The sequence below is a fragment of the Mustela lutreola genome, chromosome 4 (genome assembly GCF_030435805.1).
Source record: "Mustela lutreola isolate mMusLut2 chromosome 4, mMusLut2.pri, whole genome shotgun sequence".
In the NCBI taxonomy this organism is placed as follows: Eukaryota; Metazoa; Chordata; class Mammalia; order Carnivora; family Mustelidae; genus Mustela; species Mustela lutreola.
In genome coordinates this window covers 42,329,297-42,355,846 of record NC_081293.1, presented here as the reverse complement: position 1 = coordinate 42,355,846, position 26,550 = coordinate 42,329,297, and the positions used below count along the sequence as shown (strand labels likewise).

The 26,550-nt window shown below is 53.9% G+C and overlaps 1 protein-coding gene across 10 annotated transcripts in view; it reads left to right on the top strand.

The window, feature by feature from the left end:
• Window positions 1–26,550, top strand: part of LDB3 (LIM domain binding 3) — a 59,318-nt gene that overhangs the window by 22,882 nt on the left and 9,886 nt on the right. For 4 of the 10 annotated variants that reach the window (XM_059169708.1, XM_059169714.1, XM_059169709.1 and 1 more), the window contains 4 exons: window positions 14,636–14,778; window positions 20,940–21,339; window positions 22,485–22,665; window positions 23,262–23,382. In XM_059169708.1, the coding sequence (XP_059025691.1) occupies window positions 14,636–14,778; window positions 20,940–21,339; window positions 22,485–22,665; window positions 23,262–23,382 (845 nt within the window). Of the gene's footprint in view, window positions 1–5,016; window positions 5,822–11,319; window positions 11,503–14,635; window positions 14,779–20,939; window positions 21,340–22,484; window positions 22,666–23,261; window positions 23,383–26,550 lie in introns of those variants that run through there. The other 6 variants (XM_059169705.1, XM_059169706.1, XM_059169707.1 and 3 more) reach the window with 2 other exon arrangements.

The following is a 26,550-nucleotide window of genomic DNA, read 5'->3' as shown; positions in this document are numbered from 1 at the left end:
TTTTCTGACCTCTATTTATGCCAGTCCAAACTGTTCTCACTTTTTGGCTGGGGCATCCAAGGGAAAGCGTGGTCCTCCCAGGCCTGCTTAAAATGGCCTGTAGTTCCAGTCACAGTTGTTAACCCTTTAGTGCCCGCACGGTGTCTACATAAAGCCCCAATGGGAAGACACGAGATTTCGCTCAATAGATAGTACCTAGCTACTTGAAGTGTGACCGAGCTGTCAGCCGTCCCCACTCCCAGGCTCCATGGCACTCTGTTGTTTTTTTCCACCTCCTCTTTGAAGCTACCCATATGAATGCTTTGATGAGGAGTGTAGTTCCCCAACAGAGGGGCTTACTGCCCACCAACAGCACACACACACACACACACACACACACACACACACACAGCAAATAGCCTTCTATCAGGAAGCCTGCAGTGTGTTTTCTCTCCCTCGTGTGAGACAGAGCCCTGCCCCTGGATTGAGTACTTCTGAGGACATTTTGTTCTCCTGGCCGGGCACTCTGAGCTCACACCTCACTAACCAGGCACGGTCTAGAAGGCAGAACCTCCGTCTCTCATATTTCCCTGGGAATATGCAGGCTCTGCAAAGTTCTTGAGTGAGAACACCAAAGCTCGAAAGAAGGGTTGTGTCCAGGCCTCACTGGTCATTCCCTCCTTTCAGAAGCATCTTCCAGGGCCTGTTCTGCCTAGGCCTGGAGATATGTGGGCAGATCAGTCCTTCCCCCTGGGGCCTAATCCCACAGGAGCCTGGCTCAGCCCCCAGAAGAAGGCTGCTGCACGTCTTAGAGCCTCTTGCCAGCTATTGCAGGGTTTTCTGTAGGGAAATCTTGGAAAGAGAGCCCAAATAGAGGCTCCATCCTGCTTCCCCCTCAGTTCTGGACACACACACACACACACCACCACCCCACCCCCCACCCCCGGAGAAAAAATAGCTTCCCCCACAGAGACCCACTGGGGTCTCTGGCCGGGCTGTGAAGCTTCAGGGACAAGACTTCTACCCAGGACTGGAGGGGCAGAAGCCTCCTGCTCCACTCCCTTTTCCTGACTTTAATCTCCAGGAAGTGGTCCTCAGAGCCTTCCACAAAATGTGCATTCTCCCTGTGGTCGGTGGAGGTGGGTGTGCGATCTCGTCTCACTGAATCATAAGCAGCCAGAGGCCCCGGGAGTAAGGCTTGTGCTGGGTGCAGTGCTCCCGTTCTGTTTGTGATTAAGGTTTGAGGAGGGACTGTGGTCCCTGATCATACCCTGGGGTCACCCGAGTGGCTATCTGAGCAGCAGGAAGCACGCTTGTCCCCACCCTGGGTCTGGGTTGGTCAGGGATCTTGCTCCCCAGGGGGGCTGTGCCCCATTCCCATGTCAGAAGCTGCACTCCCACACCCTGCTGACCCGTCCTGTCCACCGAAGGGGCCCACGTCCTTCTCTTCCTCCCAGTTCAGCAGCACTGACAGGAAGGGATCTCAGAAGGCTGTCTCCCCAGGGAGGTATCCTAGCACACCACTTCCAAATAGCAGACTCCAGCCGAGACTGAGTTTGCTGACACTGGGGCCTGGGCAACAGCCTGTATAGGCTTGTACACGTGCAGAGGGGCTTTCTTCTTCCTACTGCTGTGGGTGGGGCAGGGGTAGTGGGGGGGTGGAGACAGGCAGGAATGCTGTGAGCAGAGGCTCTGTACCAGAGCAGAGGCTCTGGCCTCAACAGCAGGAGGCAGTCTGCCTGTCCCAGGACCCTGCATCCTCTCCCCTCAGAGTGTCTCTGCTTCACTTCCCAGGCCTGCCCTGCTCCCCATGCCAACCCTGCAATAGTCCTATAGTAGTGCGTAGCTCTGCTCTCCTCTCCTCAGGGTCCTGGCTCTTGACACTGAAGGTGTCCCCCACATCTGGTAGCAGCAGGTGGCTTCCCTCAGAGGCTCCCGTGCCCACCTGCTGGCCAGCCCAAGGCAGAGTCTAATCTCCAGGGACCCTCTCCTTCCAGGCGAGGCAGGGTGGGCCCCTAAATAGCCCAGACATCTTTTGTGGACTTGGCCCCCTCCTTGGAAGGACCCCAGCACCTTAGCAAACTCTCCAGGCAGACTGAAATAGCAGCTCTTGCCAGCTCCTACGGGGGTGCAGGGAGTACTGGGGCTCCTGGCCTCCGTCTGAAGTAGCAGAGCACAAACCAGGCCTCCCTCCAAGAGCTGAGCCTCTAATCTCAGAGAGGTCACCACAGCTTCTGTCGGACTTGGGGCAAGCGCTCCGGGGGTCTGATGCCTCAGAAGGTCAGCCCCACGCGGGGCTGCGCTGATGAGGGTGGACGTGAAGGCGAGCCTAGTTTGTCCGAGGCAGGGTCCGAATCTTTGAGGCATCGGGTTCCCACTGCTTGGGCGTGACCATCCCAGAGGACCCCAGTGTGTAACCCAGACATCCCCTGCCCCCTTGCTTGTAGCTCAACCATCTTGTAAGTGCGATTTCTGCCTTTACGCAGTTCTTCACCTGTGTGAAGAACTCAGCCCCTCTCTTAGACCCCAAGGGTTAAGGAAGAAAGTTGATTTGAGTGACAAGTTCACAGAGGAGTCGGAGGGGAGGGGGGCCCTTGCACCCTCCTCCACAAACAGCATAAAAACTCTTCTAAGTCCCTACTCCACGGTGCCCCGCACCCAAGGTTCTTTTTCCTCTCCCTCCCATACTTTCAGCCGAGCTCAGGCACCTACCAGTTCCTCCCTCCTCCCCACTGTGGCCTCCCTAGGCAAGCACCCAGGGTCCTTTTCCCTCCTTCCCTGTGCACAGTCAGCTCTGTCCCAGCTCCTGTGGCTGACTCCCCTGGGGCCAGCCTAGCTCAGAGCCCTCCCCCATAGGGAAACTTCACACAGATGGCAAAAGTCACCTGCACTTTGTGGATTTTTTATTCTTGGTGGTCTGCCCGCCTAGCAAGTCTGAAAACCACACTGGAGAAACCAGCACCCTCCCTGGGTATCCCTGAGAAACCCCCATGGGTGTCCTAGGACTTCTCCTTCCTCTCCTTCCAGCTCTCCCCTCTCTCTGCTCCCTCTCTTCTTTCCTCCCCTGGATCCTCTCTTGGGCAGGCTGTAAATTTACCAACAACTGCAAGCAGAGCTTGCTAGAGTCTCCGACTCTCGGGGACTATCTCCGAGCCTGTCACTGAGCACTGATGACAATGGCTGTGAACCTGGCTGGACAGACCGGCCATGTCTCTGACCTGGGTGGCCTCTATGGGATGGTCGATTGTTGCCACACATCCTGCTGCCATCAGGGCCCCTGCTTCTGCTGTCTTCCTTCTTTCTTCCCAACCTCGGAGAGGTCCTAGTTAGCTCACAGCTCTGCTGCTGACTTTCCGCGTGGTTTTAGGCCATTCATGTGATGTCTCTGGGCCTTCGCTTCCTGTTGGTATCAGGAAAGTTTGGTCTGGAACAGTGGTTTTCCAGTACGTTGGCAGTCGAACAGAATCTTCCGCAGAGACACAGCATGCAGCATGCATACACTCCACGTGTAGAGGGGGAGATTGTAATGCAGACGGGGGTGGTATAAAATGTGTATGTGGGGATGCGGGATGGCTAGAGAAATGTAAAACCAGCACTGCCCCATCTCTGATTTTCAGAGACCTAACGCTGATCTTCCTGACCTTTGTACGCTGGCAATTCATTTATTAAACTACTTATTTTGAGATCATTGCAGCTTGGCATGCAGTTGCAAGAAATAATATGGAGAGGTCCTCTATACCCTTTATCCCCCATGATAACACCTTGCAAAACTACAGAACAAAATCACAACAAGCCTGTGGGCACTGGGATAGCCAAACACAGAGTATTTCCATCACCTCAAGGCTTCTCCCCCTGTTGCCCATGTATCACTACACCCACCTCCCTACCGCGCACACTGTCTCCCTGACCTGTGGCAACCACCGATCTGTTAACTATTCTCCACTTCTTTAGTTTTATCATTTCAAGTCTGTTGTGTATATGGAATCATACAGTCCGTGACCTTGTGGGATTGGCTTTTCTCTGTCAACCTGATTTCCCCGGGGATTTAGCCAAGTTAGAGAGTGTACCCATGGTTCGTTCATCTCTTTTTATTACTGAATAGTATTCCATGGTCTGGATGTAGCAAATAATTTTTAAAAGGAGTTTTAAACACAATCCAGGTTAAACACACCATGTTTGTGGCCAGATGTTGGCCTCTGGGCCACCAATGTGCACCTCTGGTCTGGAGGCCGTTAGTGGTCCCTCCAGCCTGGAAGGTCTAGGGTTCTGGCATCTGTGGCACTTGCATTTCCCCAGGCACACACTCTCCTCTGTGTTTGCATTTCTGGCTGCGCCTTGCCGGTTTTGTGTTGCGCCTTGGCTGAGCAGGCTGTGGGGGGAGCTGCGGAGGCCCTGTGGGTGGGAAGTTGTGGGAAGTCCTGGTTCTCTGTAGGTGTGCCCTTGGTCTCGTGAGAACGTGCTGCACGTGTGTACCTGGCTGTGTTCAGGCCTGGGCGGGTGCGGGCAGTTGGTGGTACGTGAAGGCTTCTGTCTGGGAACAGAGAAGGCTTGGCAGAGGCCAAGGAAGCATAGGAAGGTGACAGGTCTGCTCACCAAATCTCATCATGGGAACAGGCATTCCTCTTTCTTGATGCCCAGCCTGGGGACAGAGACCATGCTAGGCCCACCTGCCAATGTGGTTCAGTCCCGAGAGCCAAAGCAGCCCTGCCCAGCCCTCACCACGTGGGCCAGGGAGAACCCAGAGGCCCACCCCCTTGCCCAGCCAGCCCTTAGGCCCACTAGCCAGGTCCTTTCTCTGTGGCTTCCTTCTTATTCCACTAAGGGACTCTAGTCCCAATCCTGGTCCTTGGGACTCTAGTCTTGTCCCAAACTTGGAAAGTACTCCGTGGGTGGCCAAGCCTCTCCAAACCAAACTCCCCCCTCCCATGCCCCCTGCCCGAGCTGTCACACAGGGGAATGGGACACATCCCCTAACCCCTTTCTTTCTTTCTCTCTTCTCTCTGTCTCTGTCTCTGTCTCTCTCTCTCTGTGCCACAGGGAAAGGTTTGAAACGGAACGTAACAGCCCTCGTTTTGCCAAATTGCGCAACTGGCATCATGGCCTTTCGGCCCAAATCCTTAATGTTAAAAGCTAAAAGGCTATCTGGAATGCCCCCACCCCTCTCAGGCTGGACACCCCCTAACCCCCCCCACAGTTCTGGCATGTGAGCCCCACGGTGATGCTTGAGAATGTACAACTGTGCTGGGGGGCACCTTTGATAGAAACCTTCAGCAGTTCTGTTCTCTGCCCACCCCAGAGCTGACAGCCGAGGCCCAGCGCCACACAGCTCCACGCCCACTCCTGCCCCCCCAGTGCCACCCTCACCACCCCCCACCCCCATGGGCCCATGCCTCTGCTCCCCTGCCTGGGGCCTCAGCCATAGATCAGAGAGGACATGGCAGGGTTGGCTGGCATAGTACCACAGACCCAAGGGAAACAATGTGCCCCTGGGCCATTTCCCACCCCCCTTAGCTCCTAAGAGAGGCAGTCTGACCTAGTGCCGTCCTGGAATAAGCTGCCTCTAGGTCAGGGTCCCAGGAAGAGGCCAACCCGCCCTGACCCCCGCCCCCCGGCCCCACTCTCTCTCTCCCTGCCCTTTGGAGCCCAGGCAGCCCAGAACTAGGCTCTCTGTGGAGGAAGTGGAAGCCCCAGGGTAGACAAGGTAGAGGCCCCTCCCGGCTGTGGTGAGATTGGGGTGTGTGCTCTCCTCTCTGTGCTGTGTGCGATGGCTCCCTAGTACTCTCTTCTGTACATATATGCATGCTTGTTCTGAAATAAAGAGGATTTAAAATGAACCAAACCAGCCCCAGTCATGCTGTGCCTGTGTGCGTACCACTCAAGGGGGCGTTCTGAGATGGGGAGAGGACAGGCACCCCCTGAAAAGGGGCTCAGTGGTGCCTGCTGGGGCTGGAACCCAGTGCAGCTCTGCCTGACTGCCTCTGACTTCCTGACTCGGGGGCCCCCCTGGGCTGGTGGAGCTCAGGGGACAGTGAATGGTGGCTGGGAGTCTGTGCTGCGGGCCCACAGGGCAGCTATAGCCTCCCAGAGGGCAGTGGGGATGGGCGGGGTAAGGTTCTGGAATGTCTCCTACTCCCCTCCCATACCCAGCCACACCAGCAGGCCTACGGATCAGAAATCATCCTCATTCCCGGGTCGCTGCAAGCCCCTGGCCCAGGAAGATGCTGTCATGCTCAGACCTGGTTCAGGAAGCGAGGAAAGGGCTTGCCCAGACTGAAGAGCCACTCACACGGGAACTGCTGGGGGACCTCAGTGGGCTGACGCCATGACTGAGAGGAGAGGAGGGGGGATCCTTGGGCTTGCTGAAGCTTTGCTTAGGCGGCAGACAGGTGTGGAAGACCCCCAGCTTGACCTTGCGTCTAGCCCCAGCCACCTGCAGCTTTGTCCTTGTCCTGAGCATTTAGGAAGGTCCAGGCTGGCTGGCTCATGTCTTCCCTACACACCTGCCTACCCATCAGCCTGTCCCTTGATTGAAGGAACCATAGGGAACCAAAAACAAAGGCAGATGTGAAGGTCCATCTCCCAGGGCTCCCCAACTGTCCCTCCCTATGGCTGGACTGGCCAGAGAAGTCTCTCCCATTCCCACTGCCTGGGCAAAGGCTTTCTTTCTGCCTCTAGGGACTTGGCAATCCCACCTGGAAGGGATGGCCAAGGGGGAGAGGTCTATGCTGCCCACCGTGCTGAGATGCTCCCTGAAGCACCCTACCAGCCTACTCCACCTTGGACTCCCAAACCTTTCCTGCCTCTAGCAGTCTGAGTCCAAGGCCAGGACCAGGCAAGGCAGGTGGCTGGGGGATCACCAGGGAAGGGGGGATGTGGACTCCTGCTTGCATCAAGGCACCCTGGTGCGCCCCATATTTAGCTGACTTTTATTGAGGACATCCAAGGCCCAAGGGTAGGTTGTGGGGCCATACGCTGCCAGACAGAGAGAAGTCCCAGGCAGTGGGTGTCTGAGGCTGACAGAGGACCACTAGTCAGAGCTGGTGACCTTGCAGCCCCTGTATTCAGCCTCTGCCTGCTGGATCCCTCTTGAAGCCCTGGAAGGCCCTCATTTGCTTTCCAGCCTGCCCAGTGTCCTCCCAATAACCCCTGACCCCTGGACTGGGAGCGCACTGGGAATGCACTCCCAAGCGCACTGGGAGCCCCAGGCCAGGGGACTGTATAAAGCCCTCTGGGGGATGCTGAGAAGAGATTTTCTCATCCAGCATTCTTTGTCTGTGGGCTTTAGTAAAGGCACCAAGTTGGCCAGGTGTGGGTGCCAAAGGAATCAGAAAGGACCACTGTGGATGGTGGCTGACCACGATGCAAGGTTGGTCATGTGAGAGCCAGAGACAGGGAGCACCCTCCAAGCAGAGGTCTGAGAATGCTTTCTGGAAGAAGGTGTCTTCGTGTTTGATCTTCATGACTAGGTAGGACTGGAGCAAGTGCAGTTAGGGAAGGCTGAACAGGTGTTCTTCGCAGAGGGAACAGAGGTGCTTAGGAGAAGAAGGGTGTCCTAGAATCCCGAGTTAATCAGTTTGGCTGGAATGGATATTATGGGTAGTGGTCCAGAGCTGGGATGCCAGGGTGCTCTGTGTTCTGAAGGCCATGTAGGACTAGCAAAGTTTGCAGGGCTTCATTCACACTATAGCCTATGGAGATTGCCAGACACTGTTCTTGAGGGGTGTCATTAGCTTAGATTATAATGACCCCAGGGCCCTTGGAGTTGTGTGTTGCAGCAGCGCAGCTGCAAAGGGATGTGGGCAGGGCTGCCCTGAGCCATAGCTATCAGGCTGCAAGATGGAATGCCAACTCGGTCGGTGGCAGTGTGAACAATTTCAAGACCAACCCCCTGACTGGTATTCTGCTATCATGCAATCAACCAAGATGTTCATTTCCCATTCTCTTAACTAAGACAAACAGCATCCTCACCTAAATACTGTCAATCCCCGCCCCCGACCGCACGATCAATCATAACACCTTCATCGTCACCCACAGTTCCAACCTGAGCCCAATGACCACAAAACCCAAGACCTAGCACCATCACCAATACCATCTGCACCCTTCCCATACATGTTGCCATCATCAATAAGAACATCAACCAAGCCCCACCATTCCCCCCATCAAGGGCCATCACCACTGAGCAGGGGCACAGGGCTGGCACGCTCCCCTTGCTGCCAACCAGGCTGAGGGAAGAGATGGGCTGAAAGGGGGACTAGCCAGGCTGTAAGTTTCCTCTGGCCATGCCCTCCCCCACACAGCTGTGATCATTTGAGTGTAAGTGGCTTGGTGGTCTAGTCTGCTTTTTGCTTTGATATTTAAAGTGGATTATGACCAAGTCAAGAGGTGACTTTTGAATTCTAGACCAGGCTGGGGTGATCTCATGGGTACTCTCTTCAGGACTGTAGCCAGGGCCTAATAAGTCCCCTACAGTGCTTGCTCTCTTGTACCTACTCCTTGGTGTTTCTGGGGGCCTGTGGAACTTCAGGCCAGAGTTGACCCAAACAAGAACCCAAAATCCTACAGGACACCCTCAGTGCCACCCCTACTTCTTCTAGGCCCTGGCTGCTTGGTGTCTGCCAACAGTGCAGGATGTGAGGTCATGAATTTTCCTAAACAGGATGTGAGGTCATGAATTTTCCTAGGGCCCCCATTCAGCTCCACCTTTGCCCCCCAGAATTCAGGTGTGTTTGGAGCTATGCCTGGGGAGAGCCACCAGGTAAGCTGGTCTGACAGAGAACTGGAGCAAAAGGGATAGGCAGAGCCAACTTCCTGTTTGTCCTACAGAATACGGTCTCTAACTCAGACATCTTCATCACTCTAGTCCTGAGTGGTGTCCTCAGTTCTCAGAAGCCCACCAGAAGCATGCAACAGGGGGACCAGGTGTCCTTTGTCAGCCTGAGTCATCCCAGCCTGCACCTGCTCACACCTTGAGGAGGGTCTGAGTGGCCAGCGCCGTGCTATGACTCAGCCCTTTTCTGAGGCAGATGCTTCATAGGCGTGGCTTCTAGAAACCAGGTTCTTTTGTGGAGGGTGGGTGAGTGGCCTCAAGGCATTAATACAGCAGGCCTGAGAGCAGGGCTGCCTGAGGCTTTCTGTCAGAACCACTAAGCTGGGAAAGGGCTGGACAGGACATGGCCACTGCCTTTGTCCACCCTGAATGTTTTCCACATGGTCATGGAGAAGAATGGTGCCCCCTCCCACAGGAAAGTCAGGCTACAACCTTGCCAAGTCCCTGGTTCTCTTGTTCCCCAACCCTCTCTTGCTATTTCATGCCTTTCGCTACCATGCACCTCGCTGGATGGAGATCACTTCAGCAATGCTTTGGTGAACAGCACATGGCCCAGTTGCGTTGCTACCTGGGAGAGCCCTCTCCAGCACGGCGCTACTCAAAGTGTGGTCTGCGGACCAGCAGCAGCGGCATTCCTCCCGGGAGCCTGTTAGAAAAGTAGACTCTCAGCCCCCCAGACCCACTGAACTAGAAGCTGCACTCTACCAAGATTCCCAGGCGATTCGTCTTCCTATGAAAGACTGAGAAGCTTTGTAGTGATTAGGGTTCATACCCTTCACTGCCCCCCTTGGGGCTGCACGGCGTTCAGCAGAGATTCAATCTCTCTGGACCTCAGGGGCTTCATCTGTAAAACGAGGATCATGATACCAATCATTCAAGGAGGTTGAAAGGATCAAATGGACTGAGATTTGTACAGTAGTTCAGCCCAAGACCCAGCATATGGTAAATACTCACAGAGGGAAGATTAGTCTTCTGTTTTCAAATAAGAAGAGTGTGTTTTGTCATGGAAAGATTCTACTTGGCTAATCACGAGAAGTTTCTCTATTCCTCCTTGAGGTCCTGGGTAAGACTTCCTTCAAATCCAAGGGCATGTCACTCAGATCCTGCTGTCTCTGCCAGGAGGCGCTGGGAGGCTGGGTGACTGAATTCTCCCGGCCTCCACTCCCTCAGCTATTGAACGGAGCCGATCATCAGAGGACTAGAGTGAGAAATTAAAGACATGTGCCTGGCAGGTGGTACGAGTTCAGCGAATGAATTGCAGAACATGGGGGAGGTCATTTCCATGGGCAGGAGCTGCATATCTTGCTGCCGTTGTTTTGCGTGCAAATCTTCGTCCAAAGACCCCAAGGAGCAAAGAATGTGCATGTCTTTGCTTTCCTATAATTTAATTTTTATTCTCTGCCCTGCTTCACAGAGATGGCAGAAATCAAATCCCATCACCCGAGGCTCTGATGCTTTTCTTTTGTCTGAATGGGCTGGGGGAAAAGGTGCTTACAGAGTGGGGTGGGGCATGTGGGTCCTTGGTCTTTGGTGGTGGTCTGCCTGGGATGACATCTGCTGGGATATTCCCAGCCCACGTGGTCTTGTGCTGGTGACACCGCAGAGCAGCCCCTCTCTAGTTCCCAGTGCCTCTCAGCTGCACGGGCACTCAGGACCATGTCCATGACTCTCAGGGGGTGTGGGGGAAACCCTCTCCGGGTGCTAGGTCACCCGCTGGCCTGGGGATCTTTGGGCTGTCTTGGGTCTGCCTGCCTCTTCACCATGGGGTCCTGCTACATCCCCAGGGTTTATCCAGAACAGGGACATGGCTCCCTCTCTCCTTGAATCCCCTTTGCCACATTGTCCCCTTTCTTGTTCTGATGCCCTGGACCTGCCTGACATGGTAGCTTTCGTCCATCTTCCAAATGCATTCAGGGGCCTGAGTCATCTGCAGCCTGATGCCCAGCCTCTCACAACTCCACAGTCGAAGCCCTGGGCCTGCACATGTCTTACCTCTGCTTTGTGCCATGTCCCATCTCTTCTCAGACACAATGCATGCCTCTGACTAAATGGGGAAGGGCAAAATGGGAAGGAAAACAGGATGGGTGAGGAAACTTGGTTGGTAATTCAATCTACTTTCCCACCACACTGTGTTTTTGTTTTATATATGGAGAAAGACAAGATAGGAAGTACACAGAAATTGGGAGCAGGGGGTTGTGTGGAAACTAGCCAGGCTTGAGAATACTTTTGATGTGACTATGGACCTTCAAGTACTCTGAGCCCTTCCCTCTTGGGTCCTGGGAGGCTCCTTCCCTGAGCCTGGAAACACGCCTTCTGGGTGATTCTACCCTGTTTGCAGTATGGATGGTGCCTTCCGCCCAGCCTGTCTCTGCTGCCAGCACCATCCCCATACAGCAGGACCCCCGTGACCTGTTGTCTTTCTCAGTCCTGCCTCATCAGCATGCCTATTACGCATGCTCCAGTGTATACGGGACCCCCTTGACCTGTTGTCTTTCTTGGTCCCGCCTCGTCAGCACCCCTATTGCGCATGCTCCAGTGTGTACCAGCCAGGCCGCCACCCCGCTGCTGCCCGCTTCCGCCCAGCCGCCTGCTGCTGCCCCTCCCGGGGCCGCCTCGCCACCCCTGAGTGCAGCCACTGCCCATGCTGCCACCGCCTCTGCTGCAGCCCCTGCCTCAAGCCCTGCGGACAGTCCAAGGTAACTGGCCCCCCACGTGCCAGCCGTGACCTCAGGTGAGGGAGTCAGGAAAGGCTCAACCTGGGTCTACCTGTTGACAACTATGTCCAGCCCTTGGAAAAGCTCGTCCAAGGTGGTTAGGACTCTGGGTCCTTGGAAAGCCAAACCTAGCACTGCCCGGTGCTGAGCGTGAAGGGCAGACCCTGGGTCCCTGCAGGAGAGCACACTATGCGGGTCAGGACAGAGACAGGGACATGCTGCCTTGACCGCCAGCACGTGTTCTGAGACAGTGATAAAGTCTCTCTCTCTCACACCCACCCACCCACCCACACACACACACACACACACGCAGATAACAGAGGCCTGGAACTGGGATAAGGGGGAGAATAGAAATTGTCCCTGTGGTCTGGGGAAGTCAAGGAAGGCTCTCTGGAGCAGAGGCAGTGTTGACCTGGGCATGCCAGGTCTGGGCAGATATTTAGCAACTAACTTGCCCTCTTTCTTTATCTCTTGATAGAATGCATGCTACCTCCAGAGGCAGCCTATGTCATGGGACTTAAGTCTCTGCTCCACCACTGCAGAAAGTGACTTCATTTCTCTGCAGCTTAGTTCCTCACCTGCTAAGATACTTAATACAATGTCTTTTTTGAGGGTTGGGACAGAGAAAAGTGTGCGTAAATCACCCAGCACATAAAATGCTCTCAAGTATCATTTCAATCTGACCTCCTGGATACCCAACAAAGGTTGGGGTGGGGATGGGGGCAATGGGGGTTGCAGTTTGTGAAGGGTACAGGGGGTTGCAGGAAGGTGGAGGGGGTAGGCCAGATGAGTCATTCTAGCATGGCCAGGCTGTGTAACGGCTGGACAGGCCCAACTCTTGCTGGGGCAGAGGAAGCTGTCAAGTTGGTGTCTGGGGTCAGAGCCAGCTTTCCCAGCTTTCCATGTTCCCCTCCCAGGGTTTTGCTGGAAAGGTCATGCCTCTCTGGGTCAGGATTCATAGGTCCCTGGCTTGAGGCAGGATGAAGGGTGGGCAGAGTGGCTTGCAGACCTGTGTGCTGCCGCCTTCCCGGCTTCACAAGGACCTAGGTGGTGCCAGGCCCAGCCTTTGCTCAGCCCAGCTCGTCTCAAGGGTGAGCCCACTCTGGGCCTCCAGGGGTTGTTTTATTCCAGCTTCCTGGGGTCACTTAGCAAGTTGCTTCCCCTCTGCACACAAAATCTCTTCAGGTAAGGACACACAGAAGACACTTTGAAGAGGGTAAGAAATGTCTCTGTTGTTAAGTGGGGAGATGCCTCCCTGGCTGGATGGAGGAGCTCCAGACGCTGGGGCCCTGGTCAAGGGTGAGCTCCAGCACTGTGCTTCAGGCCTCTGTGTCATCTGTGTCCTGGGGTCCTCAGGGCTCCCTCCACAGGATAAACCCTTCCTTCCTTTGCCTTGCAAAGGGAGATGAGGCCTAGGTAGAGGTCAGAGAGACAACTGGAGGGCTCCCAGCATCAGGCCAGAGCAGAAAGGACTAAGGAACCACACTCTGGGCCCAAACACCTCCCCTTCTTGCCCAAGGGTAGATGGAGCTAGAGGGAGCCCGTGGGAGGCGAATGGACACCCCAGCCTTTCTTGGCATGGCCTTAGAATCCTTGCTCGATGGTTTAAGCCTCTGCTTCCTCCCCTAGTACCAATCCCTGACACAGGACCTTTAGCTCTGGGATGCTGGGAAAGCTTCCTCCACTGCTGGGAGAGCCTGGTTAAGCCCCACTGACCCTAGGCCTTCCACTGCACTAGAAGCTGGGCACCCCTGGGATACTGCCTCCTCCTCTTCCTTTGAGGCCCCTACTCCACTGTGGTGTATCAGAGCAGGGCAGGCAGGCCCCGGGAGGGAAGACAATGGCCTCACCCAGTCAGCAACATGGTAACTTGGCACGGTAAGTCTACACACCTCCCACATCCAGGACACTGGCTGTCTGAGGCTCATTCTACCTCCATACCCTCTGGGCAGCACCATACATGCTTCTGGATCCACTCAGGAGCTCAGGGGTGGGTCCTTAGCTCAGAGCCCTGGAGAATATACTTTCTTATCCTTTGACTCTGCCCAGCACCTGGGCCCATCGGGAGCATTGGAAGGAAGGCAGGAAACCAGGGGCTGGGGGACAGGGACATATTAGCAAGGGTTCACTTCTCTAACATCCCCATCAATGACCCATTTGCCCTGGGGACACGTGGCCCCCAGTGGTATCTGAAAGATGTAGAGAGAAACAAAGGATGTGTTCAGTAAGGTATTCTTGAGTTTTAAATGGAAAAAAAAAAAAAAAGTGGGGGGGCAGGTAGTTCACTGACAAATGAAACTGGGAAACACTGGATGAGACAAAGTTGAACATGCTGCTTAACTCCAGTTCTTGGAACTTTTAGCTCTTCAAAGGGAGAGGCCAAGGACAGCATTTCCTGAGGGCAACGAACTGGGGCACTTTCCCCCCTTCACTGAGGTCCCATGGTTCCTGGGTCACAAGTGGGAAAAGGCTGCTCTAGGCCCCTTGGCAGCTAACTCAGTGGGAAGAGGGCAACAGGAATTCTGTAAAGAGATGCCTGTGTGTGTGTGGTTTTTTCGGGGGTTGTGTCTCCTGGCTCCCCTTGAGCCCTCCCTGGAGCACTCAGAAACCTGAGACTTGGCAGTTCCCTCCAGCAATGCGGGAAGGGGAATGGGGAGGCGGCCAGTGGTTTGAGGCTGTGCCCCAGAAGGTCAGAAGGTTGAGGGAGAGGGGTAGCTCTGACCACCTCATCTGTCTCCTCTCTCCTGCTACTGCCCCCTCCAGCCCTGGCCCCACCCTGGAAGTCTCTCCCCAGGGAGTGAAGGTTTTCTCTGTGTCTCTCTGGCAAGCCGGTGATTTTCCTCCCTCTCTCCTAAGGTGATAGCACTAGCAATGGGCTGTATTGCTCTCACCAGGCTCACAAACACTCAGCCCCCATGGAGCCGCTTCTTCCCTGCGAAGACTGCTCTGGTCTTTCCTTTACAGCCTCTGGCAACTCTGGGATGACTTCTGTCAGGTTTCCTCCTCACAGAAGCTCCTGAAGCTGGGGGAGACAGCCTGCCAGGACTGCAGGCCCCAGGGCCTGGGTAGGGCTGTGCTTCTGGCTACTAACTCCTCCCCCCTCCCTTGGTTCCAGGCCCCAGGCCTCTGCCTACAGTCCCGCCAAGGCGACATCTCCAGCACCTGCCACTCATACATACAATGAGGCCTCAGCTGCCCCTGCGCCCAAGCCCCGGGTTGTCACCACCGCCAGCATCCGGCCTTCTGTCTACCAGCCAGGTGAGAGGCAGAATGGAGGGGAGGCTCTCAGGCCGGATGTGGTTTCTAGGCCACATCCCCAAAAGGTTGGTGGCCAGTGAGGCCCTGCCAAGGAGGCTCAGCCCTCCTTCTTCCACATGTGGGGCAGCATCCAAAGAAGCCTGCCTCTGGCTCTGGGCAGACAAGTATGCGGTGCCAGCCAGGGATGGAGCCACCCAGCTCTCAGGAAGATCCTGGTCCTGGCTGGGGATTTCCAGGCTCAAGGTGAAGGAAGAGAGCTTGTTTCTCCAGGAGTGTGGGTCTGATTCAAGCTGGAAGACGGGCAGGTGTCATGAAAATGCTGTGGGCTCTGGACAGACCTACTGAACCATGCTGTGACCCGGGGCGAGCTGCTCATCCTGTCTGGTCTTTGGTTTCCTCAGCTGAGGCAGGATAGTGGAGGCCCAGAGAGCACCCGTGATCAGCAACAGAATGGCTGGCACAGGGTCAGCGGGCCGCAGAGCTCTCGGCTATCTGTTCCATCCCTCTGGTCCCCGCCCTTTCACAGTGATGAGGACTCAGCGCCATGTCTCCTCTTCCCTTGGTAAAGTTTGGCCTGCTCCCCAGAACCTGGGGGCAATTCTCAGTTTCTCACCTCACTGTCCCCTGCCTACCTGCCCCCTGCCTCAGTGAAGCCCCCCTGCTCAGTGAAGCTAAGGGCTCTTTAGCTGCCATCTCTCCGGGTTGTGGAAGGTCTTGTGTGCCCTGGTCTAGTGGATATGTCCACAGCAGGGCTTTGGGCATCTACAGCCGTCCAGGGCTGACATCACCATCCCCTTCTTCCCTCTGGATTCTGACTCTGAACTCCGGGAAGGCAGGGCTGTGGAGATTTTCTTCACTGTCTCCCCAGCGCCTGACTCAGGCCTGGCACGGAGGAGAAGCTCAGCGAAGGTAGTAGATGAATGAATAAATGAATGAATGAATGCTGGTAAGGAACTCAAGCCAGGGGTAAGGAGTGGCATGGAGAGAGGCGGTGAACTGTGCACTCTGGTGACTGAACCCAGGGGTCATGGGTCACAATGGTTCCCATGGGGGGCCCATGCCAGTTCCGTGGATGGCTGAGATAGGATTTGAGGTGGGCACACACTTTTCATTTAAAGCATTATACTTTCAACATTTTCTCTTCACAGCCATGGTGGCCATAAATATTCTAGCAATAATGACATTTTCCACTTGTAATAATATCCAAACTGTTCCCCTCCCCCTCCCAAGTTATTACACCCACACCTTTTTCACACATGGGAACCGTGATGGGGTGAGGAAGTTAAGGACATGCTTGGGAAAGAATCGGGGTAGCTAACTCTGAGGGGATGGGAGGGGGCTTCTCTATATCACCCAGGAGAGGCAGAGTTGGTCAAGAAGTCATGAGGTCGAGTCCCTACTGGGGAGCAAATCCTGTTAGGAAAAGGAGAGTCGGCAGAGAGGATCCTGCGTGGGCGGTTAGGGGGAGGTCAGACAGGGACTGAGCAGGAAGGGCCTGGCTAGGCTTGAGGTGCAGGGCCGAGGAGCCAGGAGCCGTCATCAGCCCTCCTCCTATAAAGCTCGCTCCGCCGGCGGGGTTGAGTGTGGGCAAGCCGCTTCAGCATCAGGCGGGTCCCGGTGCGGGGGTCCGCTCTGCCTCCTCCAAGGCACAGCCCTTCGTCTTCGCGGCCGGCGTTCCCCGCTCTGAAACATGGGCACGCAGCTGTGTAGACCTCGTATTCTGGGGACGAAATGAAGCACCCAGCCGAGTACTTGGCACACAGGAAGCGCCCTTCCCTGTCCTTTCAGACGCAGGGACACAAAGTTCTGAGGTTAGAATCCACAGGATTAGGGAGCAATTCGGAGCTGGCTGCCATGGCGAAGCTCTCCGGGGGAGCTGGAGGACGCGGCTGCCCTGCGGAGACCGGGACCACGGCGGGCAGGGTGGAAAGGAGTTTGGGGGAGCCGCAGCCGGCTGAGGCGAGGCTCTGTCGCCGCGCCAGGAGCGCATTTCCGTCCCGGCCCGGGCTCCCTTCCCAGGCGGGTCCTCCCCGGCACCTTCCGGGGCGGACCCGGGCTTCGGCGCCCCCGCTCCGGGCGCCGGCTCTCCCCCGCAGGTCCGCCAGGGGGCAGCACGGCTCCGGGGGCGCCCGCCGCCTGGCCCCCAGCCCGGCGCCCCTCCGCTCCGTCCCGGGCTGGGGCCCAGGCGGGCGAGACGTGCCGGAGCCCCGGGCGGCGGCCTCCCCGCTCAGCGTTCCCAGGCGGTGCAGACGTTAACTCATGCCTGCCCGCGGGGAAGGAGGCGACCGGCCTCCGCCCCTCTCCCGGGGAGGCCGGGCGGCTGGCAGGCGGCCCGGGGAGAAGCAGGGAACGCTGGCCCGAGCCGCTCCTGTCCTCCGCGGACCCAGGCCGGGCCGCAGCTCCCCCGCGGGACTCCTCTGCGCCGAGGGTGACGTTCGCAGCCCGGCTGCCATCGGTGGCGCCGGGGCTGGGCGGCCGCTCCCCGGAGCACCTGGGGCCCGGGAGGCGGCCGGGGAGGCCTCGCCGTGGGCGGAGGGGCCCGGAGCGGGCCGGGGGAGGCCACGTCGGCCCGCGGGGCGGGCGGGGGCCGGCGCTCGCGGGGAGCCAGGCCCGACCTGGAATGAGTCAGAAATCACCTTGTTTAATTACACATTCCCGAGGCCGCCAAGTGCGATAGGGGCCTTTTGAACTTGCCAATTAGAGATGAAATATCACCTTCTAATTTAGACGGGCTTAATTCCGTCAAGCAGAAATAGCAACAGCCCCGGGCTCGGAGATGGGATATCAGGTCTCCCTTTTGGCACGTCTGGGGTGGCGCGGCCAGAGCCAGGAGGAAGGGCGCAGAGGGAAGGGGACAGGGAGGCCGCCGCTCCTCGCACTCCCATTCTCACCCCGCTAGAGTTGGGGGACGCGGTGTGGAAGTGGGGAGCTGCCGGCCTGAGCCTCGGGAAACCGAAAGTCCCTAGGGCAGCCCACCCGGGTCCAGATTCTGGCAGGCCTCTGACCTGCTGAGCCTTTCCCAAGGGCTTAGAAGACGGGGCTGGATCAGGGAGTCTGGAAGGCCTTCCGGAGGAGGGAAGAGAACCTCTGCCAGGCAGAGGGAATGGGGTTTGTGTTGCTGGAGGGGAGCACGAAAAGTGGGCAAGGGCCTGAGTTGGAAGGGGCGTGCTAACGCCCGTTTGGTTGCCTAGGGAGTGGTTAAGCAGGGGATCTGGAGTTGAGTCCTGCTGCCCCAGCTCCCTAACTTTCCAGTAGTCACTTAGACTCACCAAGCTTCAGTTCTCCACCTGTAAAATGGGCTAGAAAATATTCTCTGCCTCTCTGGCTTGCAGTGAGATTTACATGCAGTACTACACGTAAAGAGCTGGCCTGGGGAAGCCATCAGTACCAGGTAGCCACTGTGCTGGTGAGGGCAGCACCGTCCAATAAAAATAAATTTTCTAGTTAGCCACATTTTTAAAGGAAAAGGAAGCAGGTGAAAATCACGTTACCGTATTTTATTTATCAGTATATTCAAAACATCATTTCAATATATGTCAAACATAAAATAATGATTAATGAGATATTTATATTCTTTTCTTGTGCTAAGCCCTGAAATCGGGTGTGTATTTTACATTTATAGCACTTCTCAATTTGGATTAGCCACATTTCAAGTGCTTACTGCCTCCTAGGGCTGTGCACTGGCACAGGATTACGGCTGCATTCTTAATCCCTTTCTGCAGAGATTCCCCCACTTTAGAAAGAAAAAAAAGCAGGGGACAAAATCTTGCTTAGAACCCCATTATATATAATAGAGAGGGATGAAGCTGCTCTGAAGATCTGCTAGATGACCTCTCCCCACACCCCTCCCTGGTGGCGTTCCCCTCATCACCCCTGCCCTAGCACTTTGAGGCGCTCTGCTCTGGGCACTTGGCTGCTATGCAAGGTTGTTAGGAAGGGGGGCAACACGCAGAATCTGGGCTTCACAAGTTTGCACAGTGCATGCATCATGTCTCCCCAGGAGGTCCCCACCACTCCCTTTGAAGCGGACAGGGGCATCATACTTCCTACCACTGGTGACAGACTCAGTCCCAGGTTATCTGACTTCAGGGCATCACATCTCCCTTCCCCACCCTCAACATCCCACAGTTTCCCTGGACGGGTTCCCTCAGGTGACCATCAGGCAGTAAGCTGAGCTGACAGTTCACCCAGACCCTGAGACCCAGAAGTCACCACCCTCACTAACATGAAATGATGTATGCACTGTGCCAGGCACTAGGCTGAACACTTTATTTTTCTTGTCCCCTTGAAACCTCATAACCACCCTGTGAGGCACTAAGAATTATTAATGCTGTTTTTAAAAAAGGACATTCAGGCCCAGAGATGGTAAGGAACTTGTCCAAGGACACACAGCCAGGATGTAGTAGTGCTGGGACTTGAATCTAGGGCTCTTGATGGCTGTGCTACATGCCAGAGCATGGGACCTCCTCCAAGTTGATAGTTACTCCTCAATGACGTGGTGCACCAAGATTTTCTGGAATTAGATTTGTATTCTTTACAGAGGTAGCTTGGGGTAATGGAACAGTTTTGGACACTCACTCTGCCACTTACTGGCTCTGTCTGAGCCTCAGTGACCTCAACCCTAAAGAGGACTAAACCAGATGACTTGTTATGTGCCAAGTCTACTCCCTTAGTAAGTGAGAAGAAGATTGATTCCTTCTGGAGAGGGTTTTACTTTTAGGAGCCAGCATCCCTCCCAACATGGTTCCAAAGTAGGGCTGTGGAGGATTTTACCCCCTCCCCTTTCAATAACACAGGCCTGCTCCCTCCCGCCCAGCATTGGGGTTCCTGTGTTACCCAGCACTGAGGGGCCAGTCATCTGGGAGTAGCACAATAGAATTGGAACAGCATGCCACAGGCCACCCAAGGTGGGCCCGGAGAACCAGGTGGGAGAGACCAAAGGCCAGGTGGGGAACTTTAGCCCTGAGGAAGACCTTCCTTTCTCGGCTGAAAGATGAGGGGGACTGTGTCCGCACCCCTCAACATAGTCCACTCACCTAAGCAGGCTCAGGAATGGAGGGAGGCTGCCCCAACTTGCTTCCGAGGATGGGAGGAATGAGGCCTCTTTCCAGAGGCACAGACTGTGAGCTGAGGTGAGGCTTCTGGAGCCTCCCTGCCTAGAAGAGGAAGCCGACTGGAATGTGTGTGCAGGATCCCCAGCGGGAGGGCCGCAGAACTTGGAAACCTGGGTTTTGAGAGTCCAGGCCTCAGAAGGCTTTGGGTGAGCAGCTGCCGTGCTCCTTTGTGTTGTCTCTGGAAAAGGGTATTAGCTCTGGGAGAGCTGGAGGAAGGGGTTCTGGAAGTGAGGCGGTATATTCTCCTGCATTCTTTCGTGGTAATTTCACATGCTCTCAGACATACTGTGTTTCCCCCAAAGTGGTGTAGAGGAGCATGGGCCTTCCAGAGCCAGCCACAGAATGAGGGAGCAGCGAGACCTAGGCTGTGTCTCCCCAATATCTCTGCCCAGGTTCCCTCTGAATGGCTCCCTCAAGACCCCCACCCCAATCAAACCAAGGGGAAATTTCCCCCAATGCAAATGAAGCTACAGTGTTTTTCAAGAAAATGATTGTAGCTAAAAGTGAAACCTGAACCTGAGAACCCAGTTGCCCCATCATCTACTTTGTCCCCAAGCCTGGACTAGGGCCAAGTTCAGCAAACACATGTGAGAGAGGCATTGTGGATGTCAAATCCCTGGTCAGAGTGCAGCTGAAAGCATCTTCCAGTCAAGGCCAAGTTTGACCCACTCCCACCCCCTTCCCAGCCCAGGGGAACCAGATATGAGGCTTGCCTGGCACGCCCCCCACCCCCATTCCCTGTCTTTTGCAGGCTTCTGGAAGCCCAGGCCTGGCTAGGCCCCACCCCACACAGCTGCAGATATTTATAGCTCTGTCCCTTTCCCAGCCCTGTCCAGGCTCCCGTGGGCTCTGTTCTATCTCCCTTAGCTCCCTGCTGCAAACTCAAATCTGGGGCATCAAAAAGTTCAGGAACATGTCTTCCATCAAAATTGGAACTGTACTGCTCTAATATTAAAGTCACCTTTTACAGTTTTCTGGCTGGGCATGGGGGAAATTGGGGAAATGAATCCCTGATATATTTTTCTTTGGCTGTTTTTGGCTTTGCAGTGCCGGTGTCCACGTACAGCCCATCCCCAGGGGGCAATTATAGCCCAGCTCCCTACACCCCCTCGCCTGCCCCCACCTACTCCCCTTCCCCGGCTCCAAGCTACACCCCCTCACCAGCCCCAAGCTATAACCCTGCCCCCTCAGCAGGGGCCTACAGCGGGGGCCCTGTGGAGTCTGCCAGCCGCCCCCCATGGGTGTCAGACGACAGCTTCTCTCAGAAGTTTGCCCCTGGCAAGAGTACCACCTCCATCAGCAAGCAAACCCTGCCCCGAGGGACCCCTGCCTACACCCCTGTGGGGCCCCAAGTGTCTCCCCTGGCCAGGGGCATCGTTCAGCGGGCTGAGCGCTTCCCAGCCAGCAGCCGGACTCCACTCTGTGGCCACTGTAATAACGTCATCAGGTATGGTCCCGCTGTGCCATGGAGTCAGCGCTCTGGGAGCCTGGGCGGGGGTGGTGGGTGCTTGTGCACCATCTGAACTCTGTGGTGGGGCAGGGGGTGAGAGGGAGGGCAGGGATAGGGAGAAGGCTTTCTACTAGGCAGCCTCAGGCTCCTCTGGCTTGCCACCTAGTCTGACCCTCTTTGAGCTTTGGCTTCCATACCTATGAGACAGCCACTTCCCTCAGGAGGCAGGAGAATTCCATGAGGTAAGTGGATGAAGCTCCCAGCACAGTGCCTGGTGCCAGGACCTCCCCCTTGGGCTAAGGCCGGGTTCTGGGAATCACAGGTCTTGTTGTTGGGTTTATTGGGCGTGTTGCAAGCTGGCTGACAGGGCTAGTTTTGACCCAGCTTTCGTTTAGGCTTCCTTCTGGGTCTTTTCACAGTCAGGCCAGTGCTGCTCAGGGCTTTGGTGGACATCTGCCACCCTAAAAGGAAAACAAGTCATTTCATGGACCTAGGTGACACTCGTTTGGACATAGTATGTTTACAGGATATGTGTGTTGGGGAGGAGGGCGTATACATGCAATAAATATACTTTTACTTAAAAACAAAGCAACACATGCTCATTAGAGAATAATTAGAGAGTTCAGAAAAGTAAAAATTAAGATGTACAACATTTCCTCATAGTCCCAGTGCTCTGACTGCCAACCTGGATCTGCGCTACCGTAGCTGTACTAGCACTATGGCCTTGAACCACTTACCTCTCTGTGCCTCAGTTCCCTAATCTGAAAGTGGGCACCATAATCCTACTTCTTAGGATTGTTATAAGCACTAAACAAGTGAACACATGCATTTCTTCTTAAATAGTGCCAGGCACAGAGTAAACACTCAGTAAACGTCAGCCATTGGCATGGTCGTCTTGGCTTTTCTTGTACAACTGACTCGATAGCTATAATACGCTTTCCTTGTCCCCTGCTGGTAGATATTTGAGTTGCTTCCCTGTTTTTCTTTAGTGTTATTGATGCAACAATGAATATCTTTTTGTGTAGAGTTTAGCTGAATTTCACATGAGTTCCTTAGAAGGGTTATACAAGTATTGGGGGTTCTGAAACAGTGGGCCTTGAGCTTTTGGGCCCGCCTTAAGATGCCATTCTCTGCTTCCCCAGGGGCCCCTTTCTGGTAGCCATGGGCCGTTCCTGGCATCCAGAAGAGTTCAACTGTGCCTACTGCAAGACCTCCCTGGCGGACGTGTGCTTCGTAGAGGAACAGAACAACGTGTACTGCGAGCGCTGTTACGAACAGTTCTTTGCGCCAATCTGTGCCAAGTGCAACACCAAAATCATGGGGGTAAGTCCTCTGACTTTTGTCTCTTCCCTAACCAATCTCTCTCCCTCTCCAAGATTGTGGGGTCCCATTATGGAGCCAAGAAGTGGCCGCTAACAGAGAGAGAACAACCATCTATCCTATAAGGGACTTGGTTTGCCACCAGTGAACCAGGGAGCAAATGAACTTGGAGAGAGAGATGATAACTTGCCTGGGCCACACAGCCTGAAGTGTTGGTGGAGCTTCTGCAAAGCAAGTTATCACTTCATAGACTGACCTTGCCATGCACCCACATGTGGCCTTGACCCCTCCATGTTCCTTTGGTAAAGTGACGTAATCAGCAGCTTTGATAGGAGGGTTCAGAATCACAGACAATATAACCACCTCTCTGATGATTTTGACACAGAACATGGCACCCAGCAGGTGCTACCTGAGTGCGAACTCCTCTGCTTCCCTCCCTGGGCCTTTCCTCAGTACGTCCAAGGCCCACCCCCTGAGCTCTTCTGCCCTGCTCCCTGTTGGGGTGCTCCAGCAGTAGCCAGGGCCCAGTGAGGAAGAGAGGGCCCAACTTCCTCTTTGTCCTGAACCTTTGTGACCCGAGCGGAGGCTCTTTCTCCTAGGAAGTGATGCATGCGCTCAAACAGACATGGCACACCACCTGTTTCGTCTGCGCAGCTTGCAAAAAACCCTTCGGGAACAGCCTCTTCCACATGGAAGACGGGGAGCCCTACTGCGAGAAAGGTAGGACCACTATGCTATGGAGGGGGCCCCACGGTCTGGGAGAAAGGGGCAGGTACAGGAAACTCCTGCCTGTGTCCATTCACATGGAACCATCAGGAGTCTCCAAATGACAGAGTCATACTTTCCTGGGTGGGGGCTGGGTCGATAGCCTTTTAAAAAGTTTTTTATACATTCGATCTCTGTTCCCTTCCCTGCACCAAATATGTGGATCACTGGTTGGCATCTTGTAACCACTTGGGAAACCTTTCAGATGAGTTTGATCTGGAGTCTGAAAAGGCTTTGGCTTTGGACTTTGTCTTCGGTTCTATTTCAGGCTCCACCTCGGGCTGGCTTTGTAACCCTGAGTGAGTGTTTAAACTTGTCTGAGCTCACTTCCCTCATCTATACAAAGGGACATATGAACACCGGCCTCACGAGCAGGTGTTTAACCAGAGAAAGTGTGTAAAGAATCAAACATGTGAAAGTCCCTTTCCCTACTCCTCTGATGTTCCTTCAGTATCCTGTGACCACCGGCATCCCACCCGCCCCGTCTGAATTCAGAGTTTCTTTGTTCCTTAAAATGCTACATTTTATCTTGGAACTTGGAGTAAATTATAAATTTTGAAGACAAAGCACTCTATTAGAGAATCAGGTATCCTAGCTAGTTAGCCACTTCCTCACTCATTTATGCATAGACTACCTCTCTTTTTCTTTAAAGATTGATTTATTTATTTTGGAGAGAGAGAATACATGCATGAATAGGGGGAGGAGTAGAGGAGGAGTGGGAGAGAGAGAGGAACAAGCAGACTCCTTGGGGGATCCAGACGTGGGGCTTGATCTCATGATTCTGAGATCATGACCTGAGCCAAAATCAAGAGTCAGGGGTGCCTGGGTGGCTCAGATGATTAAGTGTCTGCTTTTGGCTCAGGTCATGATCCCAGGGTCCTGGGATGGAGCCCAATATTGGCTTCCTGCTCAGCAGGGAGCCTGCTTCTCTACAGCTCCCCCTCTCTGTTAAATAAATAAATAAAATCTTAAAAAAAAAAAAATGGAGAGTCAGATGCTCAACTGACTGAGCCACCCAAGGGCTCCCATAGACTGCCTTTTTCAGAAAAGGATTTGAGGCAGGGTCCAACAAAGTTACCATAGATAAGAAGGTTAAGGTCATAGAACTAGCACCAAATAGAAGAAGGAAAAGCAAGCATGTTGATTATGAAGAATAACAGAACAACAGTGAATGGGCAGCAAGTCTGAGGGCAAAAGATAAACACAGTAAGTTAGTGTACTTTAAAGTCAGAAAGGAGAAAACATTCCAGTTCCTCCAGGGGAAAAGCAAAGCTAACTAAAACTATTCTCGCTGACAATAAATTATGAAAGAAAAATTTCTTATATATGGGTGAGATCTCTTCCCAGCTCTTATTAATTGAATGACTTAGTTACTTGGTCACTCCGTGCCTCAGTTTCCATATGTGTAAAAGGGAGAAGATAAGCATCTCTTTTCCTTTCTTGTGAGTGTATAGTGATAATTGTTAGATAATTAGCGGATAATTGATAGATGTGTGTTCGTGCCAATACAAATTGCTATTACTGGGGCAACTGAGTGGCTCAGTCAAATTGGCATCTGATTCTTGGTGTCAGCTCAGGTCATGATCTCAGGGTCATGAGATGGAGCCCCATGTCAGGCTGATCATCTGAGGATCACCTGGGAAACTTTAAAGATAGAGAAGATCAGTTCCCAGATGTTCAGATGCAGAATTTCACCACCCTACCCCCACCCGTATGATTCTATATTCAGTTAAGTTTGAGAATTGAGGCATGATCCTAAGGCCAGCAATATCAGGATCACAGAAACACAGGTCTCTGGGCCCCACCCCAGATGCACCGAATCAGAAACTCTGAGGGGATGGGGCCCAGCAGTCTGTGTTTTGAGGGAACACATCTTGGGGGAACCCTCAAGATGATTCTAATGTTTGAAGACCCACTGCTCTCCGAAAGCACTAAGCCCTTTTTCAACAGAAAGCAACTGTGATTTGTTGGATAGAAACCCTTTTACAGGGCGCCTGGGTGGCTCAGTGGGTTAAGCCGCTGCCTTCGGCTCAGGTCATGATCTCAGGGTCCTGGGATCGAGTCCCGCATCGGGCTCTCTGCTCAGCAGGGAGCCTGCTTCCTCCTCTCTCTCTCTCTGCCTGCCTCTCTGCCTACTTGTGATCTCTCTCTGTCAAATAAATAAATAAAATCTTTAAAAAAAAAAAAAAAAAAAAAAAAAGAAACCCTTTTTACAACAGCAATAAAATCCATTAAATACAGGGTACAAATTCAACTTGGGGCCTAAGAGAGTTAGTCAAAGAAAATTATAAAGACCTAATAGAAGAAATAAAGTAAGAAATAAATACATGAAGAACTAGATTATATTCATGGTGGGAAAGGCCCATGCACAAACTTAATTGCAATTATATTCTCATTTTTTTTTTTGATAACTGATGAAATATGTGAATTTTTTTTTTATTAAAGATTGTATTTATTTATTTGTAAGAGACAGAGAGAGAGCAAGCGAGCACAGGCAGACAAAGAGGCAGGCAGAGGCAGAGGGAGAAACAGGCTCCCTGCCAAGCAAGGAGCCCGATGTGGGACTCGATCCCAGGACCCTGGGATCATGACCTGAGCCGAAGGCAGCTGCTTAACCAACTGAGCCACCCAGGCGTCCCAGAAATATGTGAACTTTTTAAAAAATGTATTAGGGTCAAGACCAGTGCTACCAAATTTTAAAACAAGGTGGCAGTTCCCCAGATCATACAGAATCAAGTATATAACAGAAAAAACAATCAGCAGGCAAGACTAGACATTCTAAGGGTACCTGGGTGGCTCACTTGTTAAGCGTCTGCCTTCAGCTCAAATCATGATCCCAGGGTCCCGGGATTGAACCCTGCATCAGGTTCCCTGCTCCGCAGGGAAGCCTGTTCTCCCTCTTCCACTCCCCCTGCTGTTTTCCCTCTCTTCACTGTGTCTCTCTCTGTCAAAAAAATAAATAAAATCTTAAAAAAAAAAAAGACTAGACATTCTATTGTAAGAGTTTAATATTAGGCTGCACAGTGAAAGAAGGAATCAGTATTTAGTAAGGTTTTCTTAACCATTCCTTTGTTTTCCCGTTCATCGTTTATCCATCAAATCTGTGCCAATTCCTCTGAAAGA